Here is a 27,441-nt window from a genome sequence, read left to right as displayed (position 1 = left end):
AATATCATCCAATGGTCCATGTCACATCATAAACTGAAGCACCTAATGTATATGGTTACTAAAATATGATGTCATGCTAACATGTAATCCCATTTGACCACTTTTACTCCAGTGTTTCCAATGTTGAAAAACACCGTATGTGTAACTATTACCAAACCTGTGGGATTATTTTTAAAATGTATAAAATAAATTGTCACATATTCAAATCTAGCTGTTATAAAACCAAGAAGACAATAACATGTATTTGATTTAAATGATTAAATGTTTACTTTCTTTGCAAATGAAAGTTTTGAATAGAACAATGAGTCATTGAGGTTTCATTTCCTCTCTGGTTTCAGTGCTAAAAAAAAGTTGTACTTTTTCCGAACCAATTAGAGTTACAAACTTGATGTCACACCTTCTATTCTGTTGCTCTGTGTTTTGTTAGTAACATTTACCAATAATAATTAGGAATTATTAATCCAATTAAATTAATTTGAGCACACAAATTAGTGTATAAGAATAGCAACACAGACATCTGTGTGCGGTAAATTACCTGAGAGAATAAGACATGATACATAAGACGTATAATATTTTAAAGTGGCCTTGCAATGCATCCTATTGACAACATAAAATAAGGTCCAATAGCAGAGTCAAAGTCAAGGGGGGGCTGTTTGATATGCCCCTGTGATGACTGTCGGCAGTAGGTGGCATCAAGTTAAAGGGCAAAGAAGCTAGTATGCACCTATCCCAGACAAATCTTTGTGATAATCCTCACATTTAATACCTTTAAATATGCATCTATCAGAAAAGACAACGGAGGCTATTGTGCAGTGGATTGAAGTTATTACTCTAGCATACAAAAACAATATACTAATAATAAACTGTCAGCCCAACAAAAACATGTGTGAGTAATTGTGTTGTTTGTTAGGTTCTTGTGATTTGACAGAGTCAGTACAAATACATACAAATGTATTAAATATATGCATGCTGATTCTTACTCTTAGTCTTCTGTACAATAATACAAAAAAAAGCATTCTCATAAACAATTGTGCTTAATGAGAGAGTCTATGAATGTCCTTGTAGTGTGAGCACACGCTGTCATAACAACTAGGGTCTCATTTAATAACCACAGGTGTACCTGATCCACTGCATTAGACACCCTGTCTTATAATTCGCCTGCTCTCTTATCGGCTATGGGTGACTAAAGAACAAAAACAATGCTAATACCGCCTGACAATTTTTGGAGGCATACATTACAGGATCTGTTTATGGTCTGAGGCAGTATCTCCAGATCCAATTAAGCGTGCCAGAATTAGTTGCCGTGCGGACCACAGCAACCCAGCTCAGAGTTATGGATGAGCAGTCACTCTAGCAATGCCCGACCCTGAGTGCTAATTAGATATGACATTAAAATAACATGAGCTAGAGCCAGGCTTGTGCAGAAATTTAAGTGCCTCACATCTCAGAAACATTCAATAAAACAAATAAGACTTATTGGAGTTACTGAGGTTCTATTTATACGTTTGCATTTTTGGAAAAAGTAAAAGTTGAATGTCGATTATATTCTTCCCTATTAATAGTATAGTAGTACCGCAAAGATGGGGCAGATATTAACAGATGTCTTACTTTCAGTTCACTCCTAAGATCTCAATAAGCTTTTTGTAATATTAAGTGTTATTACAAATCTACATGTCATAACTCTTTATAATTAGATTATTTGTTTACTGTTTACATTGGTTAGTGTTTACAGCAACAGACGGGTGGTAAAAAACATAACCCAACGCTCTTCAGAAAGCAGCATTCAAAATCTTATTTTAATTTGTATATTTACTCCATAAACATTATTACAAAACTCAGCAAGTTACCAATATTACATTATCACCATACAGGCTTGATCACAAATATTTAAAACCTTTGCAACAGTTACAACAAAACAAAAAACTAAATAATACTCAAATAATTTACATGAAAATCTATAAAACAGCAAATTGTTCACAAATTATATTTTTTTTTCCAGGTTTTCATTTTTTTTTCTTTGCTTATTTGTGTTTTGCACAGTAACACAACACTCTCACAACAAGATCATGGTCTTATTACAAAACTCCCAACAAAATGTAAATATTTCTAGTTTTCTGTTGATATTCATATTTTGGTTTTTAAAACCAGAAACTTGTCATTGTATATCCTTTCCACTGCCCATAGAGGCGCATAAAAGGTTACTCACACACACAAATACTTCACAGCACTTTCTAAGAAAAATATACACTTACAAAATATGTTACAAATTGGCACACAAAAAATATACAAGATTTTGTAGTGTCAAGAGTTCATTAAGATTCCTTCTGGTAACAACTCTAGACAGTATATATAAAGCTCGGTAATCTTTTAATGAAAAGAGCAAAAGTAATTCCAATCAATGTCAAAGAATCATGAAGTGAATACATCAAACATAACATTATAATATACATTCATAAAGAGGGTTAGGTACCTAATCTATTTTGCATTTATTTTTTGTTAACTCTGGGAAAACAAAAAAATGTCAAACTTAAAATGAAAAAAAAAAGAAAGAAAGAAAGAAAAAGAAAACAATTGTCAGCTTTCTTAGCACCATTAACATGAGGCAGCTCGACAGTGGCACATTTTTAAAACAAAAACAAAAAAGAAGAAAGAGAGAAAAGAAAGTATGAACTCAGAGAAGTACATTCAATTTGACAATAGGCAGAAATGAGAGAAGGCAGACTAAATGGGCTTGCAGCCCATGTGGAGCTTCCCATCAGCAGCTTGTCTTGGTCCTAACCCTGATACACTGGAGAAAAGAAACAAAGGATCATGGCAGAGAGGAGAGAGAAAAAAAGAGACAGAGAAAGATTGATTATGATTCTTGCCATATGCAAGCAATCAATTACTATCACCTCAGAATTACCATATCCAGTGTGACAAGGCCTGTTTTTGAATCAAGCTCCAAATTGCCCCGCACATTGTCATGCAGTCTCGTGTAATTACTGCTACGCTTAAAAATTATATTCAACATTCAAAAGAAAGAGGACATATAGGCCTATTGTCTGAGTATATAAAATACTCTTTAAATCAGATGAAGGGGCTGATTAAACATGATTGTAGTGTTCAATTTAAGGTGGATTTATTTCTGTGCAGTGAGGCAGTGAATGAGCCCAAAGTAATTCATATAAATGGCCCAGGTATACACTGGATCGGATAGTACAAATATATTTTCCTTTTTTAATTTGTGCCTATATTTGGCCTTGATTTTTCTGGTGACATTTTTATCTGCCAAAATATTGACTCATCAAAACGGAAATGACAGTTAAAGACACCATATAAAAGAAAGTACCTTCAAAAGAAAGAAATTCAATCGAGATATTATGTTATAAAATCACCCAAAAATAAGTCTGAACACACCGGTGGTGCAACTTAAAAAGTATGGCAGCGTTATACGAAACCAATTGCATGAGAATGTCAGGAAAAATTACTGTTTAAATTACCATTCCAGGTAAGATAGCAGTAAGATTCCCGTGTGGAGCTAACGCAAAGACATGATTTCCTTCATTTACAAGATTACTGATTCCATTTGTACTGAAAACTGCTTTCACATTCACATTAACTCTAACTGCAAAAGTGTTATGTCCATTCACGACTGATGCGTGCATCAGAATCTCTGTGAGTTATGTACTGCCTTGAATTTCTATTATAAAACAGCAATCCAGTGAGGCACAGCCCCAACTGACAAATAATTTCCTTGCTTACCCTCAAACATCTGCACTGCACTCTCCTTGGCCCCAGAGAAAGCTCGTTTTTGAATACCTCTTTTTTTTCCTCCCCATCCTCTTCCTCTACAGTAGCCTTCAGAGCTGATCTCCCCTTTGCGTCTCTTTTGTTGCTTCTCAGTGCCAGGCGATGTTGAGGTAAATTGAATTTGGCAAACAAAGTGGGGGAAACGAGGAGAGTCTTTCTGATTTGGTTTAGTGAGTGGTGGTGTACCACTGCCAGCTGTTGGTGCCTTTCATCAGAGAAGAGAGAAAAGTCCCAAATAAAGAATTCCTGTAGTGGCAAGTCTCTGTAAGGAGTCTCCAACCCAAGCAGCCAATACTCCAATGGATAGAAAAGAGGAACAGCCAATATTCACACATATATAAGAGGTCATTTACACAGCATTGTTACTTTTGGCACATTGATTTTAAGATTATAATCATCTTTTTTTTGCAAGTATTGCATGTCCCTGTACAACAACATTGACAAAAATACTCTGAGGGTGGAGCTTTCATGAATTTGCAAGGCGTAAAAATGTAAATTTAGATTACCAGTTCCTCTAAACTTCAGAGGGAAAAAAGAAAACGCTTGATAAAAGGAAATGGGGAGTCATTCCATCTTTGAGGGGGAGGGGGAAAAGACAAAGTCTGATATGTCATCAATACAAAATGGTCCCATCTTGTGTTTCAAGATGTCTTGGGCTTAAATAGGGCTCATTAATTGTAGGATTCCTTCTTGAAATGAGCCAGGCAGTGATGAAGGACAGCAACAACAGGACATCCATATTCTGCATACAAAAACAGATGAGGAGGAGGGGGGTGCGTAGATGTCACTCAATGCATTTGTGTATATAGCTACATCTTTAGGGAAAGAGGGAATAAATACATAATTCAGGGGGAGCTAGTTCTGCTGAAAAAATACAAAAACAAAGTTCCTCAAAAAGGCGACAGAACTGTTTTTCAAGGCTTATTCTTTTTTTCAGACAAAAATAAAACAAAAAAACGACTATAAGAAGAACAAACGAAGCAGAAACAACAAAAGCAAGAAAAAATGCAGCCATGGTCGTTTCAAATCTCAATCAAGCTTGACACAATCACTCAATAGGTAGTTTGCAAAGTACAAGAAGTTTTTCATGCAGATATTAATATCCTCTTCGGGTGGGGGGTTAAAAGGGAGTGGGAGTAGTCAGGGGGGAACGTAGTACTCATGCAGCTCTGGCATAGCGTCAGTGTAGGTATGCTTGGAAGGGAGGGCTGAGCGGGTAGTGGGGGGTGGGGGGGTAGGGGGGTGATAGGGGGGTACAACAGCAGCCGGTAACAAAATATTACCTCAGTTTCTCAAAAGAGGTCATCAGTGCTATGTCCTTATTTGGGTCTCTCTCAGCTCGCTTCCCCTTCAGTGTCTCAATCCGGGGAAACTTTGCACTGGTCTTGTGGCGGTACAGCTTTTTGTGTGCAGGCCCGGGGTTAATAAAGTTGGGTTTATCAAACATGTTACAGCCAAGAGCTAGTTGAGGGAACAAAGGATGAGAGGGGTTGAATTTGGCCTGGTTTTTCCCTCCCTTTCCCCCTGCCTTCCTGCCTCTCCCGGCCCCCGTTAACGCGGCTCCCTTTTTCTTCAGGTCGGCCTCGGTGCCTGCCAAGATTTTGAGTGTCTTTAGGTTGAGGCTATTGGCCTCGGAGGGCATGCCGGCCTCAGACATGGGATTCCACAGTGGCTCAATGGAGGCCATCATGAACCTTTGGACCTCGGCCATGCCGGAGACAATGTTGGACAGAATATTGGAGGGCTCCTCAAATTCTCTCTGGTCGTCCCCAACCAGGCTGTTGCTCTCTGACCAGCCAGTGCCAGACCAGTCCCCAGTACTGCTACTGTCAGTCAGGCCTGTGCCACAACCACCTGCCTGGTTCTTTGCGGCCTTACCCTCCAGCATGGCCTTTATCTTTTTGGTGGAGCGTGAGTTCTGTTTGGGGGTCTTGACCTTTTCTGATTTAGGAGCTCTGGGAGCCCGGACTTTCTTTGGGCTCTGTCCCACAGCTGTTTGTTTGCAATTGCCTTTCCTCTTTGACTTGATGCTTTTCGCACCAGCCAACACCTCACCAGTCTGTTCATCAAACTCAGTAACTCCCAGCTCCTTTTTATCTAAACGTAACACGTCCTGACTGTTGAAGTTGTGCAGCGGAAACTGGCTGTCTTCCACTGTGTACGCATTCGCTGTGTGCTCTTGTTGCTGCATAACGTCACAATTCCACTTCACCTCCCTGTTGCACTCCATAGTCATGTCATTCACATCCTGGTACTCTGCAACATTCCCCGCCATCTTCATCTCACGGCCCACCACCTGAGGGGACAGGTTGGGGGTCTCGGGAGGGGAAAGCTCTGACAGTGACGAGTGTCTAAACTTGTCAGGGGTGAAGTTGGAGATGTCCAGCAGGTCTGAGGACTCCCTGAGTGGGGTAAGGGAGTCCACACTCTGCTGAATCACCACTTTGGGACTGCAATGAGCTAAGAAGCTGTCTCGGCCTTCCTCCTCACCCTCTCGCTCGCAAGACTTGAGGCTGAGGGAGCTGTAATTGCTGGAGGAGGCTGACAGAGAGCCCACTGAGTCATAGCTGATGAGCCTGCCATTGTCTGTGCACAGGGACCCTCTCTGGTATTGCACCTGGCCCTCCACACAGGCAGACTGACACACTTGCAGATCTGCCCCAGGCTGCAGCCCTGCCTCCGTCAGGTAGCTCTTCTCATAAAGTAGCCTGTCAGCCTCTGGGCTCAGCTGGCTGTAGTTAGACACTGGCAGGCTGTCATTCAGGGGCACAGCAGCTGGAAAGTTGTTGGGTAAGATGGGCGTCTCAGGGGTTTCGGGCCCAAAACTCTGGCTGTGACTTGCACAGAGCTGCGGGTGCCACATCTGCGGGAAGCTGGGGCAGTTCTGGGGAGACTGCTGGAGCTCTGACTCGGAGGGAGGTGAGAGGACGCAGCTCTGAGCGAGCTGCAGAGAAGAAAACTGCTTCTCCTCGAGGGAAAGCCCCAGAGGATACTGCTGCCTAGAGGGCTGCTGGGGGAAATAAGAGATAGCTGCTCCACCGGAGGAGTCAGTAGCATCTAACAGGGTCTGCAGGTAGCCCCCCGGGATAACAGGGACACCCGCCTCCACCGCCTCCGAGGGGGGGGCTTTGTCAGGAGAGCAGGTGGACGAAACAAAGGGGAATTTCCCCTCAGATGCGTGAGCGGCGGTGGCATTGTCAGCGAAATGGGGTTTGACTGTGGTTGAGCTAATGCCTGCCTCTGCTAACCCAGCAGTAGGGTCCCCAATCTGTGCCGCAGCGACACAGGCATCCGTTTCATTTGTCACGCTCCTCCCCTCCTCTCCTTCTGCCTCTTTCATTTTCTTGCTCCTCAGCCTGGCTTCGCTTTTGAATTTCCTTATCCTGACTGTTTTATTTCCTCCCAATCTCCTCCCCTCCCTCTCCTCTCTTTCCTGGGAGCGGCTCTTGGCTGTGACTGCGTGCGTGATGGAGTTTGTGTCTAATGTGACTGGGAGGCCCGGGGCTGCTATTATTCCCCCTACCGTGGGGGTGGCCTCTTCTTTAGTGACACCTCCCTGGCCCCGATCAGAGAGAGGGGAGCACTGTACTGGTGCTGATTGCTCCACAGCGTGAATCCTCTGAACCTTAAGCCTGTTTGCAATCTTGTATTTCCTTTTGGGATGACTAGAATTAAAAGGGCGATGATGGCGTCCGTTTAGATGAAAACCACGTTGTTGTTTATCTCTGGCAGCCAGCTTAAGCTGCTCCTGTCTCTCTCTTTGCCTCTCCTGCCAGAAATCCTTCAGAGGAGCCAGTGTCTCATATTTGCTAACTGTGTCGGTGTTTAAGCTCACAGTCGCATCCACAGGGTCTAACTTGCCCAGTTTCACTGACATGAGTCTCTCTCCTTTAAACCTGTTGATGATTATGTACTTGATGACCACCGGTGGCTCTTTACGACAGGATTTCCGACGTTTCTTGGGACACCAGTCAACATCCTCCTCCTCTTTTTGACCGGCGGGAGCTTTCTCTTTTTTCTCCGCATTTTTCTCGCTCTCGAGCGAGTCAACATCGTATAAATAATCATCACTGTATCGAACCTTCCTCTTGGAGCGCAGGCCGTAGTTGAGAGGGTTAGAGGGGCTGAGCAATCTCTTTGAGTGTCCCTTCTTAAACTTGCCCTCCTGCAGGGTGTCTGAGGAGGAGCCGGTGCAGGAGCTGTCATCGCTGAACTCGCCCGACTCCTCCGTGGAGTTGAAGTCCATTAAGTAGTTGACTTTGGGAGTGGACATGGGCGAGCCTTGGGAACCATCAAGGGGGCTCCGACCACTGCAGTCCCCGGCCTTCCCTTCCTGCCCCGTCTCCAGGATGAGCTCGTCGCTTTTGGGCTGAAGCTCCTCGGCACTCCTCCTCAGACCCCCCGCCCCCTCCTCTTTCTTGGCACAGTTGGCCAGGACGCTGGGGAAGAAGTTGAACTGCGTCTCCTCCTGGAGCACGTTCGTTTTTTCCCGCATGTTGTCCTGGAAAGACTCGTAGCGAATCTTCAGCGAACAGACATCACTGCTTAAAGTCGAATCGTCGTCTTCGTCATCGAATAGATTGTCAACGTCCTCCTCAGAGAAGAGGTTGACTGAGAGTTCATTTTTCGAACAAAGGTCCAGCAGTTCCATCTTACTCTCACTGATGAAGGATTCAAAGTAGCCCCAGTCCTGGCCGGCGTTGGCCAGCAGGACCTCCTCTCCGCTCACTTTGTCAAGTAAAAGTCCCTCATACAAGTTCTTGGCTGTTGGATCGTCTTCTGGGTCATCGCAGTCCTCCGTTGTTTTGCTGCCATCGACTCTCTTGCCGTCACCTGGGGCTTTCGGCAGAGGAAAGCTAAGTAGCTGGTCGGAGAGGAGCTGCTCGCCATAGTGACTGACCGAATCCCCCGCGTGGCTCAGGCACTGGATGCTGATGTTGTTGATGTCGGAGAAGTCCTCTCGGCTCACGTCGCCTATCCTTACACTGAGCCCGGTCTCTGTGTCAGGGCTGGTGATGGGATCAAGGGGCGGGTTTTGGATGGCGTTGGGGTCGGTGGCATCACGGGTTTCAATGAAGCAGCCGAGGCAGGTGCGGGTAGGCTGAAGAAGACACTCCTCCGTCAGGGCAGACACGGTGCCGGGCTCCATCATCGTAGCCGACAGAGGGAGGGAAACAGGCAGCAGAAGGGCAGTCTTCTGAGCGTCTCCCGTTGGGTCCCAGGAGCTCACAGCCGGGGGGGAAAGCGGTGTGGGGGTGGGAGTGTGGTGAAGGTGGGAGACTACAGTCGGAGCATCGCCCGAGGGGGGGCAAGGGGCCGCTGTCAGGCCCAGGGAGGAGTCAGTGCCAAGGGGCAGGGTGAGTGTTGGCGATGCAGGAGCGGCCCTCTGGTGCGTTGGGCAGGATTCCTGTGAAGTATCTGTGGCAGGAGGCGGTGAGGACGGAGGGAGGGCAGCATCGACGATGCCGCACAGACTCAGATCACCACTCGGCTCACATACTCCTGCAGGGACAGAATGAAAAGATTTCAGATCATTCAGCTCTCCGGACTGTAATTCTGAAGTCAAATCACATTGTTTTCGTTGTGTAGTTACACTGACATTTGTTCTGGGCTGCTGAAAGGCAGTTCAATCAATTAACCCCCTAGAGCTGAAATGTAATTTAGTTATTCTAGACTTCTCGACTTTAAACATTCATATTTTCATTTTGGTACTAGATTCAATAAAAGTTATTAGCAATGTCACGTTGGGACAATGTCTAACCTATTACCGATTGATGTTCAAATGTACAAGTGGAGAAGAAACACAGACGTAAAATATTCCTACCAAATTCTCAAATGTTAAGTCAACACGGTGGCACAAGTGAAGCTACAAAAAAATGAGCAGTTGTATTATACGCTTCCATGAAGCAGTTCAGGGTAGAGGGTAGGGAAAATCCTAATTCCTAATTCCTGAAATCATAACAACGATATTATTAGTCTTCCTTAACCAAGCCAAGAGCAATATATGAGATCAAATCATCTTACATTAGGCTCCCTCCCCTTCCTTTTAGGGTTTCATCTTTATAGACGCAGATCCAGCGTAGCTCTGAGGTAACAAGATACCACACATTTACACAGATTGGCGGCAACAATAGCAGAAATGACTAAATTGAAAGTAGGTTTTGTTGATTTCCTACAGGTCAATTGTGACAATGTCTTAATCAGTTGAAGACATCCATCTGATGAGTAACAATCAAAACCCACAGAAGCGGGCTTGCAGCAGCAGGCAGATAGCTTTGTTTGCTCTGCATAATTAGATGACAGCAGCCGAGGCAGGTACATACACATGGGACACGACAGGCCCATATGTTGGAGACTGTATAACCAATATCATCTACACCTGCCTCCCTCTACAATCCCAAGCTGCTGCCTCGCGCACATATTCTTTAAAATCATGCCAGAAACATTTAGATTGAAAGACATACCAGAGCAATTAATGTGTTCACAGAGGTTAACTAGCAGCGTTCCCCCATTTTAGAATGGATGCGCCTCATTATTGAGGCAGCGATAAACGCTTGAGGGGAAGACTGCTTAACAAACAGTATTCAACGCGGCTGTATTGGCGGTGAGTAAATCATTGAATATGGATATGATTTGAGAGTGATTTAACGAGGTAATGAAATATCTGAGAGCAGGCCTCCCCGGGTCTGAGGCCTGCAGACACATTGGTGCAACCAGCACGCCTACTAAAAAAACATGCAACTGCGCTAACTGTCGTCCTTAATGAAGAAAACCTCAGGAGAAATATGAAAAAAAAAACTGTTCGAGCGGCAACTTGTGGGAGGCTGCAGAAGCACCACGAGGCGTTTGCCATCAGTTCCTTCAATCTGTGGTCAAAAAATGACCTCAGAGCAAACACATGCTCTCTGTGGAGGACTAAGATCCTTTTTTCTACATCTAACAATTGTTTTCTGTGATCAATTATTTTGTTTTTTGTCCAGGCGTTATATAGTGCTTGAAATCTACTGAGTAAGTTTCCAGTGCTCATAGATGAGTAATCATTCCCTTATATTTGTCTTATCGCTTTCATTAACCCCACCAAGTAGCAAAGCCACAGAAAAGAGGACAATTACAAAAAAAGGGGAAGAAATTAACTTCCTTTATCCCCCCCGTGCTCGCATGAAACCTCAGCTGCCACCTAATATTGCCAAAAGATTGTTCAAAATTGCTGTGAAACATTAAACTCATATTGAAAAATGTGTTTCCTCAGGGTTTATAATGGATTAACAATCTATCCTATCCAATGTGTGTGTGCATGCGATTGTCTGGAGTGTATGTGTGTGTGTGTGTGTGTGTGTGTGTGAGAGAGACAGAGAGACAGAGAGAGAGAGAGAGAGAGAGAGAGAGAGAGAGAGAGAGAGACAGAGAGAGAGTGCATATGTGGATGAGTGTGTGTGTATATATGCATGTCTGTGTGTGCGTGTGTGTGTGTGTGTGTGTATATGCATGTCTGTGTGTGTGTGTGTGTGTGTGTGTGTGAGAGAGAGAGAGAGAGTGAGTGTGTGATAGAGTGTGAGTATTGGCTTGGGGGTATAGTGTTATCGAGAGGCCATCTGTCTCCAGCTGGACCATTAGCTCTTCAGCTGTTCAGAATGTGCCACAGATCAGTCAGTCAGACAGGTACACAAGGTACACACACACACACACACACACACACACGGTCTTACAGCGATGACTGTAGATGACAAATCAAGTTTGACATTAGAGGTCAAAGGGGGATTGGCAGCCTCATATTCACTGATATAATGTTACTACAGCGTGTGAACTGGTAGATGTAAACAAGACAAACATACAAAATGCTCACTGCTGTCAGAATTCAATATCTACCTTACCGGGGGGAAGAAACAAGCTCTATACTCTCTGCTATCATGCTCACACCGTTGTGGTTTTATAATTGTGTTATCAGCGGAGGTGGTCCTTGAATGTGACTCGGCTCACGCATGTTGGCATGGACCTGGACCGCCGAGCATATGGGAGTACGCCGGCTGCTGGCAGGAGGTGGTGATCTTCTGATCCCCGGACCTGCCAAGCCCAGCCGCGCTAGACAGCCAATGCAGACCAGACCGAGCCAGTTAGCGCTCGGAGCCCTCTGAGTCGCGCCCATCTTTCTAGCCATGACATCCGGGGCTTCATCCACCTGAAGTAAGCGCAGGCTGCTCCGTGCCAGACGGCGCTGCGGGGATGCGAGCCCGTGCCGATGGACATGCTCGTGGACATGACGAGGGAGGAAAGTTGGCGTCTGTGGCCTCGTCTATTAGTGTCTGATGCCACCCAGCCACACACACTACTAATCCACCTCACTCACTTCATACATGGAAGAAAAAGCATAAAATAAAAGACTATCCGTCCCTGATATGAACATGAAACTCATCCAATGAGGCCAAAGGAATAAAATAGCTCCAACAAGTACAATGCAAATGATAATAGCTGACATGGCTTTTTCTTCCTTTTAATGGCTTCTTAAAATCATCTCCCATCCCCCCCCTCATTTTCTGTCCCCTTTCCTCCGCTATCTCGTCCCCCTTCCAACTTCCCGGCTCCTTATCCCGGCTATACAGAGGCTTTTACATCCCTAAAATGCCGAGCTAGCCATTCTGCAGCTCAGCCACCCGGGGTGTTCGCTCATCCAGCTGGTAGGCCAGCCACAGAAGCCGCTTGCCACCTACTGCTCCATCTTCACTATGTGACATTTTGTGAATGATGGAGGGGGGGAATCAATCCAGACTGTACAGGATGTTCATAATAAGTGGTGAGTAACTGCAGCGTGATTCATGGCCATCCTCCTCAGAGAGCTGCCCTATTCCCCGCTCAATGGAGGCACGTTCACGCCTTTCTCCTGCCGCTCTTTTCCCCCCAACTCTACAGCCGCTTCGCCTCCAAAGGAACAGCCGAGTGCTTGGGGATAATCTGTGTGATTCTCACAGCGGGGGCCAGTCAGTCCCCCAATGAGCCTGACCAGATAAGATAAACCTCATCGAAGGATCAGTGCTGCTTGGTGGACCTAAACTTTAGGGGGCAGTAGGTAGTGGCTGAAGGAGTCTTGTAAAAGTCACATTGCATCAGTGCAGCTTATATTTCAGTACACAGAAGAGGCTACACTGCTGATGTAGGCTACTTGGATTTACTTGAATTCACTTTTAGATCAAGAGCCTGGAAATATCATTATGATGCATGGTTTAAGTCATTGAGAATTCACAGAGGCAGCAGGTATGACCTTAAATAAAAAAACAAAATAAATCATAACTAAATGTTTTTCCCCAAACACACTCTTTTGTCTATGCTAATGTGTGAGGGAATAAATGGTTGGAACCTCTTTCACATTTGCACCTTTTTATGAGAAAAGGTAGATGTTATATTTCTGAGTTGTGGAAGCATGCGGCGAGAGGATTATCAATAGCTTAAAAAGCTTCATTTTATGTTTCTTTTCCACTTTCATTTAAAAAAGACAGGACGGGTTTCACCTTCCCCCCTATCTTGTCAAAGAGCTTAAAACTGAGGGCAAAAAAAGTTAATTCAAGCAAGAAACTTAAATGCTATGCGGGAACACTAATTGTCTTTTCAAAGTTTTTAAGCTGTTACGAGAGAAACGGTTGTCATTAAGCTTTCATTTATTCTAAAGAATGCTTGATTATTCTTGGAAAAAAAATTTGGAAATTCTTGTCTCAGGTCGACAACCAAAGTCTTAATGTTCAAAGCAAATTTTCAAAGAATCAAAAGGCAAAATTAACATTTCTATGCCCATTTCTAATTGAAATAGAAGTTAACAAGCGACAATTCAAAGAGAGAGAGAGAAAAAAGTGAGTGGTTTTCACCTGTGTTCTCCGCTGCATTTGCATTCTCTGGTTCTGAAGTCTTCACAATCAATGTGAGACTGCTGTCTGTTAACACATCCATCAATACGGCTCAACGCTTCACCTCCTACGCATCATTTTGACTGTCCCACCTGTTGAAACAGAGAGAGCCAGAGAGAAGACAGAGAAACAGAAAGAGACGGGAGTAAGAGAGGGATCATTAAAGGGTGACTGCCATGCGTCTAATGCAGAATAACGTTAACAACATTAACGGCATTACAACAAAGGCAGACGAACACGAAGTCGCAGAAATTGGAGAAAAAGCCTCAAACATTATTGAGACATCAAAGAGGCCCTTGGGGCGCCAAACAAGAACTCATTTCTTCTCTGTATCACAGATTCGTGTCTAAGATTAATTTAAACTTTGCCAACCAAGAAAGTACACAGAGGATCACGGCGGAGATCGCTATGGCAACTGTATGCCATGCCATTCCTATTTTAAGCTTCATTTAACATTTATAGTAGCGTCGTTAACCTATGGGAACCTTACATAGCTGGCTCCGAGCATATTTGTTTATTGTAATTAGCCGACTCCCTCCCTCCCGCGTGCCTCGGCAACGGGAAAAACCAAACCCAAGACAGATTAAAGAGATGTGAGTGGGGCAGCGACAGCAAACTGGGATGACTGACAATACTTCTTTACCGTAGCGAGTGATGGTGGTGAGAGTGTGTGTGTGTGGAGGGGGGATGATCGAGTGCGTGTGTGGCAGCATGCAGTGCAGTGGGCCCAATGTAATACAGAACAATACGTCAAGGTAGAGAGGTCGAAGTTTGTCAACCCTCCTGGAATTGGGTGGGGTGGCACAAGGAAGAAGAAGTATATTAACCTTGTGTGATTCCTGAAAGAATAATGGTGCTGCGAGAGACTCTGGGCCAGTAAATGATGAACATTTGATGTCGTGGCCTCCTGCCTGTTTATATTGTTTTTTTTTTTGCAGCTCCTGCTCTGGAGGAGTGGTGCTGCAGGATGACAAATGAGCCAGGGGAGGGGATCTAATAACATGATCTCCTTGTGGTGCGAAAAACGGCGGCGGAGAGATTAAGACAGACGGCAGACAATAAGACAAAGGTAGCACGCAGCTGACTACAAACAACTGCCGTCTTCTTTCATTCTTTTTGCTTTCTAAATGGCATTAGCTGCTCACTGACCTGAATGGGGGGGGAGGCTACATGAAGGGAACCCCTGCTTCAGCTAACAGTTGCATAGATACACACCGGCTCAGTGGGTAATTACCCCGTGAGCCATCACAGCTGCTCATGTGTGCAGCAGGTACAAGGACCCTGTAGGTAGACCCAGCCAGAACCCCCCCTGTCTTCACTTCAGATTTCTCCCAAAGCTGAGGCTTAAGTGCACGTGGCATTTGCAGAGCTAAAGAGATGTTTTTGAGGTCATCGTGTATCAACTCGGCACACTGAGAAATTGAATTTTTTTTTTTACATGTGGCAACAGATACGTCCCCTTTGACAAAGCATAAACTGGAATTGGATATCCCCTCCTGAACTGGCTGACCCAGATGAGCTAAGTCCCGATTTAACAATGCAACAATCTACGGACTCGGGGGGGAAAAGTGAAGTCACGGCAGCACCTTATCAGAAATGTGGGCTGTAGCCACCGAGCACACTGACATGACACCCAGCTGGGATGCTGGTCAGGCTACAGAGGTCCTGCCAGAGCCCAGCGCCTACAGCTGCTTGTGGATGTGGTCTCTGCATGTGTGTGTGTGTGCCCGATTGCATGTGTGTTAGACAAAGCCCCAAGGCTGAGGAGCCGCAGCATCAGCATCCACTGGAAGAGGCTGCACAAGAGATGGGGGGAGAGAGAGAGCGAATACGGGAGCCGAGCATTTCACAACACTCCCGACACCCCTCCTCCCCGCCAGCCAGCTCCAAAGCCTAAAATGTGTTTATTTTCCACATTATTCATGATTCTCCTGCATGCTCCCCCCCTCCTCCCTCTCCCTCCGCCATCTCCACCACTCTGTCAAGACCTGACGAGAGGCCATTTCAATAATGAAGATGGACTAACTGCAATAGAGAGTGCACATAAATTGGAGCTACAGCCAACAAGCATGTCCAATTTGCCAAGCGGTTAAGCCTGATGTCTGGGCGCCGCTTTAAGAGAGCGCGGCGGCGGCAGCGGCAGCGGCCGTCAACAGGTTTGTGCCGACCTGATTCATCCATCCACATCATTAATACTTCACAGAGGGCACCATCATTTAACTCTGCGGCAGAAAACCGCTCTTTAAGCACCGCATGTTACGGCACGTAATCGCTGTGCGCTCGTTTCTGGAGCGTTCGGGCAGGTGTAGGGGAAAATGGCTGGCGCTCCTGACCCCGCCATTGTTTTTGCACGAGCCACAGAGTTCTCGGCGCCATGACAAACACAAATAGAGACAAAGAGCGGGCGAGTGGGGAAAAGCCAAAACGGAAAGATTAGGATTTGATGCATCCTTTTAAGCCCTCCTCCACCTCCTCCACACACCATGTGTTAATGTGCAAGCTGGATAACAAGATAAGAACATGTTTACCCGCTCTATATGGAACTTATCGGCGCCGCAATCTAATTTCTTGCGAGCCTCTTCCCCCCCCGGATCCCCGTTTCACCGTGTTTCGCCTTCGATTCGATTGCATTTCCTCTCCAGTGAAGGAAGTATCGGAGGCGCGGCCGGACTGGGGATCGTGTATAATTGCCGAAAAGGTACGCAGGAAGGTCCCACAGCAGCATACGTAGGTACAAAGGGCCCCATTGTGCCGACGGACGGAGCGAGTCAGGGGTCAGGGAATAGATCCCCAACAGAGGGGGCTCTCAAAGAGGGCAGCAGAGAACACTGGTCCAAACAGACAGCGGCTGAAATGGCGACTCCTCTTTTCAGCACAGGTATAGAGTTTCAGAGCGGTTTGGCTGGCTGGCTGCGGACCGGCTGAGTGACCTGCCTCACACGCAACTCCCAGCAATAATGTTGAACTTGTACGCTCGCAGCAATTTATGGTGTGGCACGTAGGAACACAAATCCAATACAGACACAGGTACACAGAAGTAGTTGAACTTGTCTTTCACTCAGAGCTACACTGAGGGTTTGAGCACCTTTCAATACAAACAGAGACTCTTTCATGGTTAGTTTGTGTTCCGCCTGCCTAGGTTTAACCTCTACATTAATAGCTTTGACCTTGATGACTAGGGGTGCTTGGACCTTAATGTAGATGATTAAAGAAAGGAAATTAATAGGAAAGCACTCCAATGACTTTTTATATTGCCACGGCGACGCTTTGGGCCAGACGCCCCTTCTTCAGTATGTATTCTGCCAATTTCACAATCCATATACAAGAGTGGGGTTAATTATAGGTGACCGCGACCAGCTCAGATAAATAGATCCCAACAGAGGGAGCCGTCACATTTCCAGGCACAATGTCATATGATGTAGAGTACTAAAATATAATTCTTAAAAAAGAGGAAGAAATTCTATTCACTTCATCCCATTTGAAATGAGGGTAATTCAACCTGTCCTGCTATTGTCAAGATGCCAAACATTCCCCGACAGGCGTATATCGTGTTTGTTGCTTCCATGTTGCAGCTCTCCAGTCCTCCCCCTCCGTCTCTCCTCTCTCTCACACAAACATCAGCGTCGCTCTGTCGTAGGTCAACAGGGCTCCTCACAGCCGATATGTCAGAGCTCTCCTCTTCCAAGGGCACTGACGAACCGAGCCCACCTCAAAGACACGGCGCTGTCAATGGCGACGGATCAAACGCTTTGCATCACCTCGCGTCTGTTAAACGCTGCACTGGAACGTGTCACACAGGTCGCGAACGCACTCGCTCACGGTTACAAGTGTTACTCGGGCTGGTTGACAAGACCGCAATCAATAGCACAATATTAATCATTTTTTTCAGTATCGACTTACTGTATCGCATTAAGGCACACGTCAGAATTACATGAAACAATCAGACAGATGATATATTTTTTGCCACTTTTTGCTACTTTCCACATCCAGCAGAGACGGAGAAGCAGCATTCATTGTCCAATATTCAATCTCCTTTTTCTCTATTTTGTTTGGTGAGCAGGAAGAGTAAAAGTCATTCATCGGAGCAGTTTTTGGAGAAGAAGTGAACCAAGGTAAAGTGGCGGCCATGAAACCAAAACAATGAGGTAAAGGAGCTAAAAAGTTTCAGTTGGTTCATCAGTGCAAAGGACACTTTTTCACAAATAGTTTCAATAATAAATATAAATATTGACTATAGCTGCTTAAATAACAATTTTCCTATTTTATTATTCCAATTCGACTGTGACTCATAATCAATAACTAGACAAAGAAAGTCATACTTTTAAATTGATTTTTCTAAAATGATGAATGCCCTGAAAGACAATAATCAATACTAGCTACAGACGTAACAATCTAATCATTACATTATTGTATCCCTGTTATCTAAATAAAAAAAGAAAGATGAACGACTAAGCAGTTTTTTTAAATGTTGTTTTTTTTACTGGCCACACATGCTCAACAGTAGTGGTTCCTGAATCATGTCTATGATTTTGATTCCACCGTCCATCCTCACCGTCCACACGAAGCTCAGATTGTCTATCATGAAGATTGCCTGTCAGATAATATTTGTGCTGCAGCAAAAGACGTATCTCATAATTGTGTCTCTGACACATGAAGAGGGAGAAAGAAAAAAAAATAACTCTTTATCCGCGTATCTCCATGTGCCTCTGCCACTCCTCCGTCAGCTGTTTGGTGCAGTATTTGATCAAACGACCTGCACCTGAAATCCCTGACATGGCTACAGTGATGGAGGAGATACGGTGTCCGCTTGAGATAATCATTGTCAATCACAGGCTGCCGAAGAAGCCCCGGATGCATCCGATTCACTGCAAATCGGGATTATAGAGCTTGATCTTTATCAGCACAGCACAACCTGCAGAGCCAGATGTGGACAACTGTAACTACTGTTACCTCCAACCCCCCCCCCCCCGTAGTCTCTTGAGTCTGCCCCAGACTAAAAGGTGCAAGCCTCTGCTTGTCAGAATCCAACTTGCTCTCCGGAGAGCGCACAGTCAATTAGCGGGTTCCTCTTAATGAGCACGTTTCTATTCCGATACAGTAAATGAGTGACACATCTGGCAGGCTTTAATCCTAGCTCAGTACGTGGAGAGTTTAACTCTCTCATCTGCGTTCATTTATCTTTTAGCTTACATTTGCTGCAAATGTTCTGGTTTTAATGAAAACATTTCGCCACGGTTCTAAGGGAGTGGAGTTTGCGGTTTCTGTCATTAACTGATTAATGAAGGATATCTGCAGTGTGAATCATGCACAACTCAAATACTGTTCCTGCATACAGCAAAAAGTTCCATCTCCCATAAATAGCTTTAGTCATTTCTTTAAAGTGGCAATCTTGAAGACTTTCATTTAGACGTCTGTGAAGTCACTATCCATCGCCAGAAGAGACAATCCTGATTATGCCTATGGCCCATTGATGATGCAGTTTATTCTATTTATGTATATAGTGTTTGCAGTATTACAAACTGGGACATTCCCGGGGAAAACATGCTGTATTGTAAAACATCAAACTATCTACACAATTCTAAAAAAAAACCTAACTCGAAGCTCAAGTGTATATTAAAAGACTCCTGACTGTGAAACTCAAAGCACAACTCCATTGTTTTCACTCAAATAGAAATCCTAACTCAACCAGGACTGATAACAACCAACCCGTCTCCATGACAACGGAGCAACTCCATCCACAGAGGAAGGTCTGCGAGATGTGGAAACAAGAAAGTTGGACCTTGTGTTGAATATGTTTTTATGTTTTATGTTATTTCCAAGCTCTCAACAATGAACCTTCAGCGAAAGTGGAGTCTAGTTCATGTGGCACTCATGAGTGTATGAGGCTCCTTTAGACGGCGAGCAAACTGGAATTATGTACATCTGGACAGAGTTTGAAGTGGATCCAACATTTTGCGCTCCGACGGCGATAACTAGGCTTTGTGTATCGGCCGGTGCCAATTACAGATACCAGTATATACATGTATATTCAAGCTCCCTTGGGTTTCCATTTTAGTCTTAATTTGTTGTTTATTTCTGGAGCGCTGAATGGCACACAACACAACACACTGCTCTCGACAAGTGTGGGTGTCGGATAAAGAGCAGTGGACTTTGACCCAGACCAAACGCCCCAGGAAGAGAGGGAGGGGAGCCCGAGACTGAGCGAACCCAGCTTGGACCTGAGGGCTCCATTACCCAGGTTGCTCCTGGCTGTCTGGTCGCAGGGAAATAAGATGGATGGAATAAGACATCAGGCCAACCCAGCAGGGAGGTCGGGGAGACTGCTGTGCTCACATCTTTACAGAAAGCCAGGCTCCATTGTGCTTGGTGCTGGAACACAGGCAAAGTTGATGGATAAAAGTTTTTACCTGATGTGTGTCATGACGCCATGGAGCGGGAATGGGGATGGGATGGGCTACGACATTTTACTGTGTATCACCGTGTTGCACAGTGGCAATAAATGGTCCTTTAATAGCTTGACTTAAACATTACCTTCCTAACTTTGTGAAGCAGCATTGAACAAATAAATAAATAGATATAATTATATTTTATGCACCATTTTGATTATTTATTCCTGGGTTTTGATCGGGAGAACTACAACACACAAGGCAGGAAACAGATGATTTATGGAAGATGCAATTAAATGATTAAATAAAACAAAACCACTCCACTGTGACCAGCGAGTGACAAATGGATATCAGCTTGTTTGCAGCTCAAGCTAAAAAGTGTCAACATTCCAAAAACAAAAAGCATATTTTAAGGACATTGTGCTTTGCTAGAACATATTTCCAATAATATTGTACTTATTGTTTTTTCACATTACATCACATTAGCCAGAAGGTCAAAGCTACAAAAACATAAACGGAAAATATGATTCCTTGCAATACTGATCTCTGGGGGAAATTGTGTTGTAATACATATACAGGTTAATTCATTTCTGATACACCCAATACAGTAATATTAACATATTATTATTTAAATGTATTGCATTACTTGTCTCCCCAAGTATTGTATTATATTGAATTTTATTTAATTTAAGTGCATTACAGACACGTTTGTGTTATTGTGTCGGCCACTGTAATGTAAAAACAGGCTCATCAACATGAGAGACTGTGTGCTATAAAATGGGGAAATTAATTCAACATTAAATTAACAAAACAGTACATTAATTTATTGAATATTAAATACTGCTCCTGATGATGAAGATGTTCTACCTCGGTGTTTACACACTGTTTATTATCATGGAAATAAATACAGCGGATGGATATTGAGGAAATATGAATTAATAAATGAGTTAATCTCACAGTTTTACTTCATACATACAGACACAACATTGAATTCATTCATTTAATTTCGCTCCTGTGTAGAGAGTTGCAGAAACACATGGGATATAATTAAAAACATATTGTGTATTAGGTGATAACGGGTCTGTTTCTCTGTTTATCTATTTGCGGAGCCCGAGCTCTTCAGCAGCGAGCCGAAGAGGACAGAGAGAGATAAGGACAGCAGGGAAAAAAGCAGAGGGAAGGTCAAGAGTGAGGAGAGGAGTGACAGATTACAGTACATCACTGCATGCCACCAGAGACTGCTGCTGCATGTTTGCACAGCGCTGCTTCATTCATACATACAGATGAACAGTCACAACTCCGGCTTTTAAAAAAAAAGAAGAAAAAAAAAAAAAGAGAAAGTGATGGGAGCCTAAATGGGGGACGGGCCACTGCCAGGTAATGGCAGGGAGAAGAATGGCTATAAGGCAGGTAGCAGGCGAGGTGTTAAAAGTTGATTAGGTTGTTAAAGGTCACGTAGTCAGGCCTCATCAGCTGTCCCAATGGAGCACAAGAAGCGGCTCAGGGTACTCGGCGCCGCTGCTAATGAGACAGAAGTAATGGCATCCTCGCGAACATATGGATATACCTTGCTCTCATGTACAGAACAAGCTTCTGATGGTGCGCGAGCGTGGAAGGCATGCAGAACCCGGTTAATGTGACGACGGCGATACAAACATCTCGACGAGCCTGAGGGTAGCACAGGGACGCACGGCACAGAGGAAGCAAAAGGATTTGATCATAGAAACAGAGGCTGCAGTGTAGGTTTTGACATACTACACAGACACACACACATGCGGGTTTACACACCATAAACCTTCACATTACCGATTCATTTGCTCATTTGGGCAAATCTATGTTGGGTCCACCCACTGCTCTTGAAGGGTCAGTCTTATGAAACGATTGCGTATTTAATGAGGCTCTGCATTCAAAGCTCGCGCACACACGGTGACACGCGGCCAATCCCATACACACTCATTACGCTCCCACTCAGTACAGTTAAAAACATGCTGATGTATGAGTAACTGCTGATAAATAGAGGATGCATCCATCCCCCAGAAACACACAGCAACAACCTCCAATCATGACCAGCCCCTTCAAGCTCCCGACTGATACACACCAAGACAAACACGCACGCAAAGAAACACACACACACACACACACTTGCACGCATCAATTAATCTTTTCCGCAACAGTGAAAAAAGGTCAGCCATCAGAGATGCAATTATCATATTTCCAACAGGTGCATTTATTAGAGCTACGCTTCGTTTACTTTGCTGAATCTAAATCAGGCTGTGGGGGGATTGGGGGCCATTACACTGCAGTGATCAGTGCTAATACAGAAACATAATGTCCTGCAGGTTTACATGCCTGCAAAGGCACTCTGTCAATGCCTGTTTCTGCCACAACAATGGCTGTCAGACACATTATGGGTTGAAGTGATCAATATTTTTTATTACCACCACTTTGTTCTACCTCTCGCACATAAGCCCCACTATAATTGACATTTATGCAATTTTCGGGGCCACTGCCTTTCTTTTCTTCACAAGCGTGTGTGTGTGTGTGTGTGTGTGTGTGTGTGTGTGTGTGTTCTTACTATAAATGAACGTGTGGCTGCATGCATCTCTGACTATGTATAATATGCATGTGACGTGTGTTTCTGTGCTGCTCTGTGTGCGTTAGGGCTCGTGTGCGCGTGCCGGGCATGTCTGTTCATGTAAGAACTAAAGTTAAAGTCCCTCATAATGAGAAAGCCCATAAAGGTGAGGCTGGATCACAGGGAAAGGGCATCAGAACAAGAAGTGATGATTGTTGCTATGGTGTTGGCCTCCTATGGTAGCCAAGCACAGCTGGAAAAAAAAAAAAAAGAAGAAAGAAAAAAAAGGTACAGTGACACAGAGCTACACTGTACCTATTTTAATTCAACCTCTGCAAGAACAGACATGTGCACACAGCGGAGATGGTGAAAGGAAGCAAAAATCCCATTCAATATGTGTTGGCTACAAGCGCCATCAATGTCTAATCAATAGAGCAGTGCACCTATGGGAGACATGTTCCATTAAGTCCGTGGGTCAATGTGTTTGCCAGCAGATAGCACTGGTTAATTTTCCCTGACGCTTGTCCCTTGTCTGATACCCCACATGCTTTATTAGCTGCCCTGCTTGGCTCCATTGATGTGTATCAGGAGTCAACCCCAGAGTCCTATCAGTCAGTGAGTCTTGGAAGGCAAAGGGTGAGCACATACAACCTTTGACCTATGACCCCAGACCACGATGACCCTCGGTTAATTAGGTGCGCGCGTGTTTACCAAACACCTGCTCCACTCGCTCCAAACCGTCGGGGAAAAACATCGAAATTCATGTGAGTTATGAGGCAGAGGATATTACTAACAGACAGAAAACTGCAGCCAAATTTCAACTCCCAATATGTTATTGGCTGGATTAATTAAACTGTGAAAATGTGGGTTTCAAATATTATTATTTTTTTTAACATCACTGGTTTTTTGTCCTTCAATTGATATTTCTGTTTTTTTTGTTAATATCAGCGGCGAGCTCTTTTGTCAGGACGTATATGTCATCACTACGCAGGCCGACAAACAGAGTGTGAGAACGCACGTAACACAAGAGCTAGTAATTAATGAAATTACCTCTGAATGTTGCACCGACAGCAGCCCCTTCTCATCTCAGCCACACACACACACACACACGCACACACACACACACACACACACACAAACACACACTAGAATAGAATGCCAGTCTGTAGCTGCTGGAACCTGCCAATTATTCTGTACTTTACTGGACCCTCGCTGCATCGAAGGTGTGATTGGAATAACAACACAATCTGAAACCTCGCAATTCTACATTCCCCGTAGGGCGGCATTGAACCAGCGGGGAAAGACGGAAAAAGGTAGCGACAATGAGGAAGAGGAGAGGGAGAGAAAAGAAAAAAGCCAAAGATTACACGAGGAAGGAGAGGAGGAGGGGGGGGGGAGTCAAAGCTGGGGCTCCCTGGCAACATGTAGGGGCAGAGGCAGTGAGAGTGAGTGCTGTCTGAGTGACACTCACTCTCATATCCCCCCCTCTGGGGAAATAACCCCCTTAATCCAGCATGCTCTTTCAGATAGACAAGATCACCCCTCTTCTCCCAGCAAGGATATGAAACGCTCCCCCTTGTGATTCAAATACCACGGATGAGGGCTGGGAGTCGAATAGACAACAATGTGACGTGGCGCAGATAGAGAAAGACATCAGTGCCCCCGTCTCCTCCTCTCCGGCAGCTGACTCGCTGCCACGGAAGGAGGCACAAAGTCATTGGTTAACGGCGGAGGACGTGGCCTGCCATTGGCTCAGTTGTTGGGAGGTGGCATAACATTGGTAGTAAAAAAAAAAGAAAAGGCACAATACTAGAGAGCGAGGCATCTTTTTACTCTAAACATCTGCTTTTTATAGGACAGAGAAGCCATATTGCATGTTAAAACGTTTGCGTGTTTATGATGCGATACGGTGTGCAGGTTTGGTCTTTTTGCCGAAAATAACTGGCCTACATTTGTAGCTCATTTTGCCTTTGGTTTCTGAAAATCCTCGACTAAAACCATCCTGCTGTTTTTAATGCCGAAGCCCCTCCGTAATATCCTTTTTTAACAAGCGCACACAATGTGACAAACAATCGGAGACAGAGTTAATTAACAGTACACGGCACTGGACGGACCACGGAATCAATAAAGTAAAGGCGGGCCCGGTCGCAGCAGGCCGGGCTGCAGGACCCGCCAACCATGCAGCCTTTCAGTAGAAACCGAGGGAGGTCTTTTTCTCTCCTTACTGGTAAATCACTCCACAGCCAGGATGCTTGGCACACAGAGCAAACTGCAGAGCTAGGCCGACACAGTGTGATATTATATTAGCATTACAAAGGCTTTCCCACCATCTGTGACACACAGTGGAGAAAAAAAAAAAAAAATCACTTTTCTGTTTCCAGAGTGCTGATGTTTCCATAGGTTCTGTGAGGGGGGCTGATGGGAGTGTGGCTGGGGGATGACAAACATTTATTACAGCCTCGCTGACACATGTGATTCACCTCCAGCTCGGTAGGCTACATCCTCCTAACGCGCTCGGCGCCTCGCGTATTTCAAAGCCTTTTAACTTCGGCTCAGGGTTAACAAATATGGTTATTCACGGCCATTAAAAACCTATCGATGTTGCGGCGCTGCACTCTGTGGCGTTTTTTCACCCTTGATTCAAAAAGATAGGGCCGGGTTTATGATCATTCCGAGCGTAGCGTATGATAAAATGAATCCGTAAAGTGCTATGTTCTCCTCAGCGAGAGCAGATAGCATCCCGTGCTTCAGTCAGCGGCCTCTGGGAATGAATAGACTTGGCTCGTCCACACAGCTCTCCTTGCTTTCCACTGTAGCCTGTTGTCACTAGCCCCTGGTCGTACGCCAGTCGCCTACTTGGCAGGGAGAGGTGCTGTACAAAGCAACTGGCAGGTCTGGTAAATAATGCTGATGGAGTGTGATAGAGAGAGCTGCATCTCCTTTATTCCGCACAGCTACTCTATCTGTTTTAGCAGAGAGAGAGCGAGGATAGACAAATGCTGCTCGCTCCCCCCCCCCATCTATTTGACTGGCGTAGCAGGAAAAAGAAAAAACAACTACCAGGCTCCTCTTTGTGTTATATCTTATGAAAGCAAGTCCAGTTGATAAAGCTTTCAAAGATTACCTCGACCTGGTTGAATCTTCACAGACACATCTTTTATGATGTTTGCCAGCTTAAGAAGAACCAACAGCCCTTAGCCAATGGCTCACCAGAATACCCAGCACTACAGGAGACATAGACAACCTGCCAACAGCTGGGATTTACAGTGCAGAAACTTCATGCATACAATTACACAGATGAAGGAGGGACAAGTGGACAATAGTAATGCGGCGTTGAGGGGAAACACTCATCCAGGCAATCATGCAAAGCCCTCTACTTAGTTAGTAAAACAGGATAGAGGGAGAGCGAAAGGACACACATGATTATCACAGTGACTTCCACACAGACACGTGATCGCCCTCCTGTGTGAAGGCAGCGACTTCAGGTGCAGTCGTGGCGGAGAAGAGCTCTGCAGTAGATTTCCACGCTGCAGCTGTAAGATTTTATGTATGTGACTTGATGCACGCTGAGGCATTTTGGCAGAGCTGAAGCGCCGCCATTACTATTGCTCATTATCCCTACTCGCTAAAACGACATGCCCCCATCGGTGCTTCCTGTGTGGGGACATGGAGGAGCTGTGCAGCTTACCAGAGGCTACGGGAGGGAAAGCCATGCATGCTTCATTCAGCGGCAGTGGCCAAAGGAAGGAGCATTAACGCAGTGGAAGGAAAAATCCTCTAAACGGCAGTGTAGGGATCCCATAGAAAAGGCTCAGCGCCAACCTGTAATCCATACATCTGAATGAATACGTAACCCATGTGGAACCCTGTCGTCTGAGTTGGGTATTAACTGGGAGTATCACTCCATAAAACTAGCATATATGGCTCAGTGGCAGAGTAGAAATCCACTCTCATCCATGGGGGAGTGCAAAGGGGTCAACGAGGTTTCCAGGCCGGAGTAATACTCTTGTCGCTGAGCCTTATTCTGAAAAAAAAAAAAAAAAAAAACACCTGTAGATGGATCTTCCCTTTCACAAAGATTAATTTGCATTAGCATATGGCCCAGAATCCAGCCCGGCGAAGCAGCCAGGGGAAAGACAGCCCGGTGAGAGTGAAGGGAGAGGGGTTAGCTCTCCTGTCAAAACCAATATCCCCCCTCTTAAAGACTAGACCGGGGCGAGGCAGCCAAATGCATCTGCATAAAGGAGAGGCACTAAAACCACCTCTCAGAAAATATGACAGGGGAGCGAACGCACACTGGTTAAAGCATGATGAAAGGAATGGTCTCCAGCACGGCTCCCTGTCTGCGGATAATCAAACAACCCCGGCACTAAAAGCGTGGCATTCAAATTGCGAAAAGCTGCCGCTGTCTCAGAAAAATACACGCTAGGGGGAAAAAAAGGAAGAAAATGCATTGTTGTTTTGAACTTTTGTGGGAGCTTAAAAGTTCTGTTTTATGAATGCCTCCTATTAGAAATAAACACATAAAACCAGGAAAACATAGTTAAAAGTACACAGGGTTTACACTGAGATGCAGTAATTGCATTAAATGATGATTGATGGGTAATGAATGAAAACAAGGAGGATTTGCGTGCGATCACACAGCATCGTCAACCTGGAGCACGACAGCTACATCGAGTCCTCGGGGGAACATATTAACGAGCAGATGATGACAGTATATGACATGAATTATCACAACATGTCAATGCACAAGATATCCTCGCCGCAACGAGCCGATCACCTTGTGAGGCGGAAGTGT

General features: G+C 44.9%; 1 protein-coding gene across 2 annotated transcripts in view; it reads right to left on the bottom strand.

Moving 5' to 3' along the window:
- Nucleotides 1–4,158: 4,158 nt before the first annotated feature.
- The window catches only part of nexmifb (neurite extension and migration factor b), a 45,599-nt gene continuing 22,316 nt past the window's right edge, over nucleotides 4,159–27,441 (bottom strand). Inside the window, exons 2-4 of one of the 2 annotated variants that reach the window (XM_084010209.1) lie at nucleotides 13,644–13,774; nucleotides 5,076–9,294; nucleotides 4,159–4,534 (exon numbers count right to left, since the gene is read on the bottom strand). In XM_084010209.1, the coding sequence (XP_083866335.1) occupies nucleotides 4,450–4,534; nucleotides 5,076–9,294; nucleotides 13,644–13,725 (4,386 nt within the window). In that variant the 5' untranslated portion in view covers nucleotides 13,726–13,774 and the 3' untranslated portion in view covers nucleotides 4,159–4,449. Of the gene's footprint in view, nucleotides 9,295–13,643; nucleotides 13,775–27,441 lie in introns of both variants that reach the window. The other variant, XM_084010210.1, reaches the window with a different exon arrangement.

This window comes from Eutrigla gurnardus (assembly GCF_963514095.1).
Source record: "Eutrigla gurnardus genome assembly, chromosome: 5".
NCBI classification, from domain to species: domain Eukaryota; kingdom Metazoa; phylum Chordata; class Actinopteri; order Perciformes; family Triglidae; genus Eutrigla; species Eutrigla gurnardus.
This window is presented reverse-complemented; position numbering and strand designations above follow the sequence as displayed.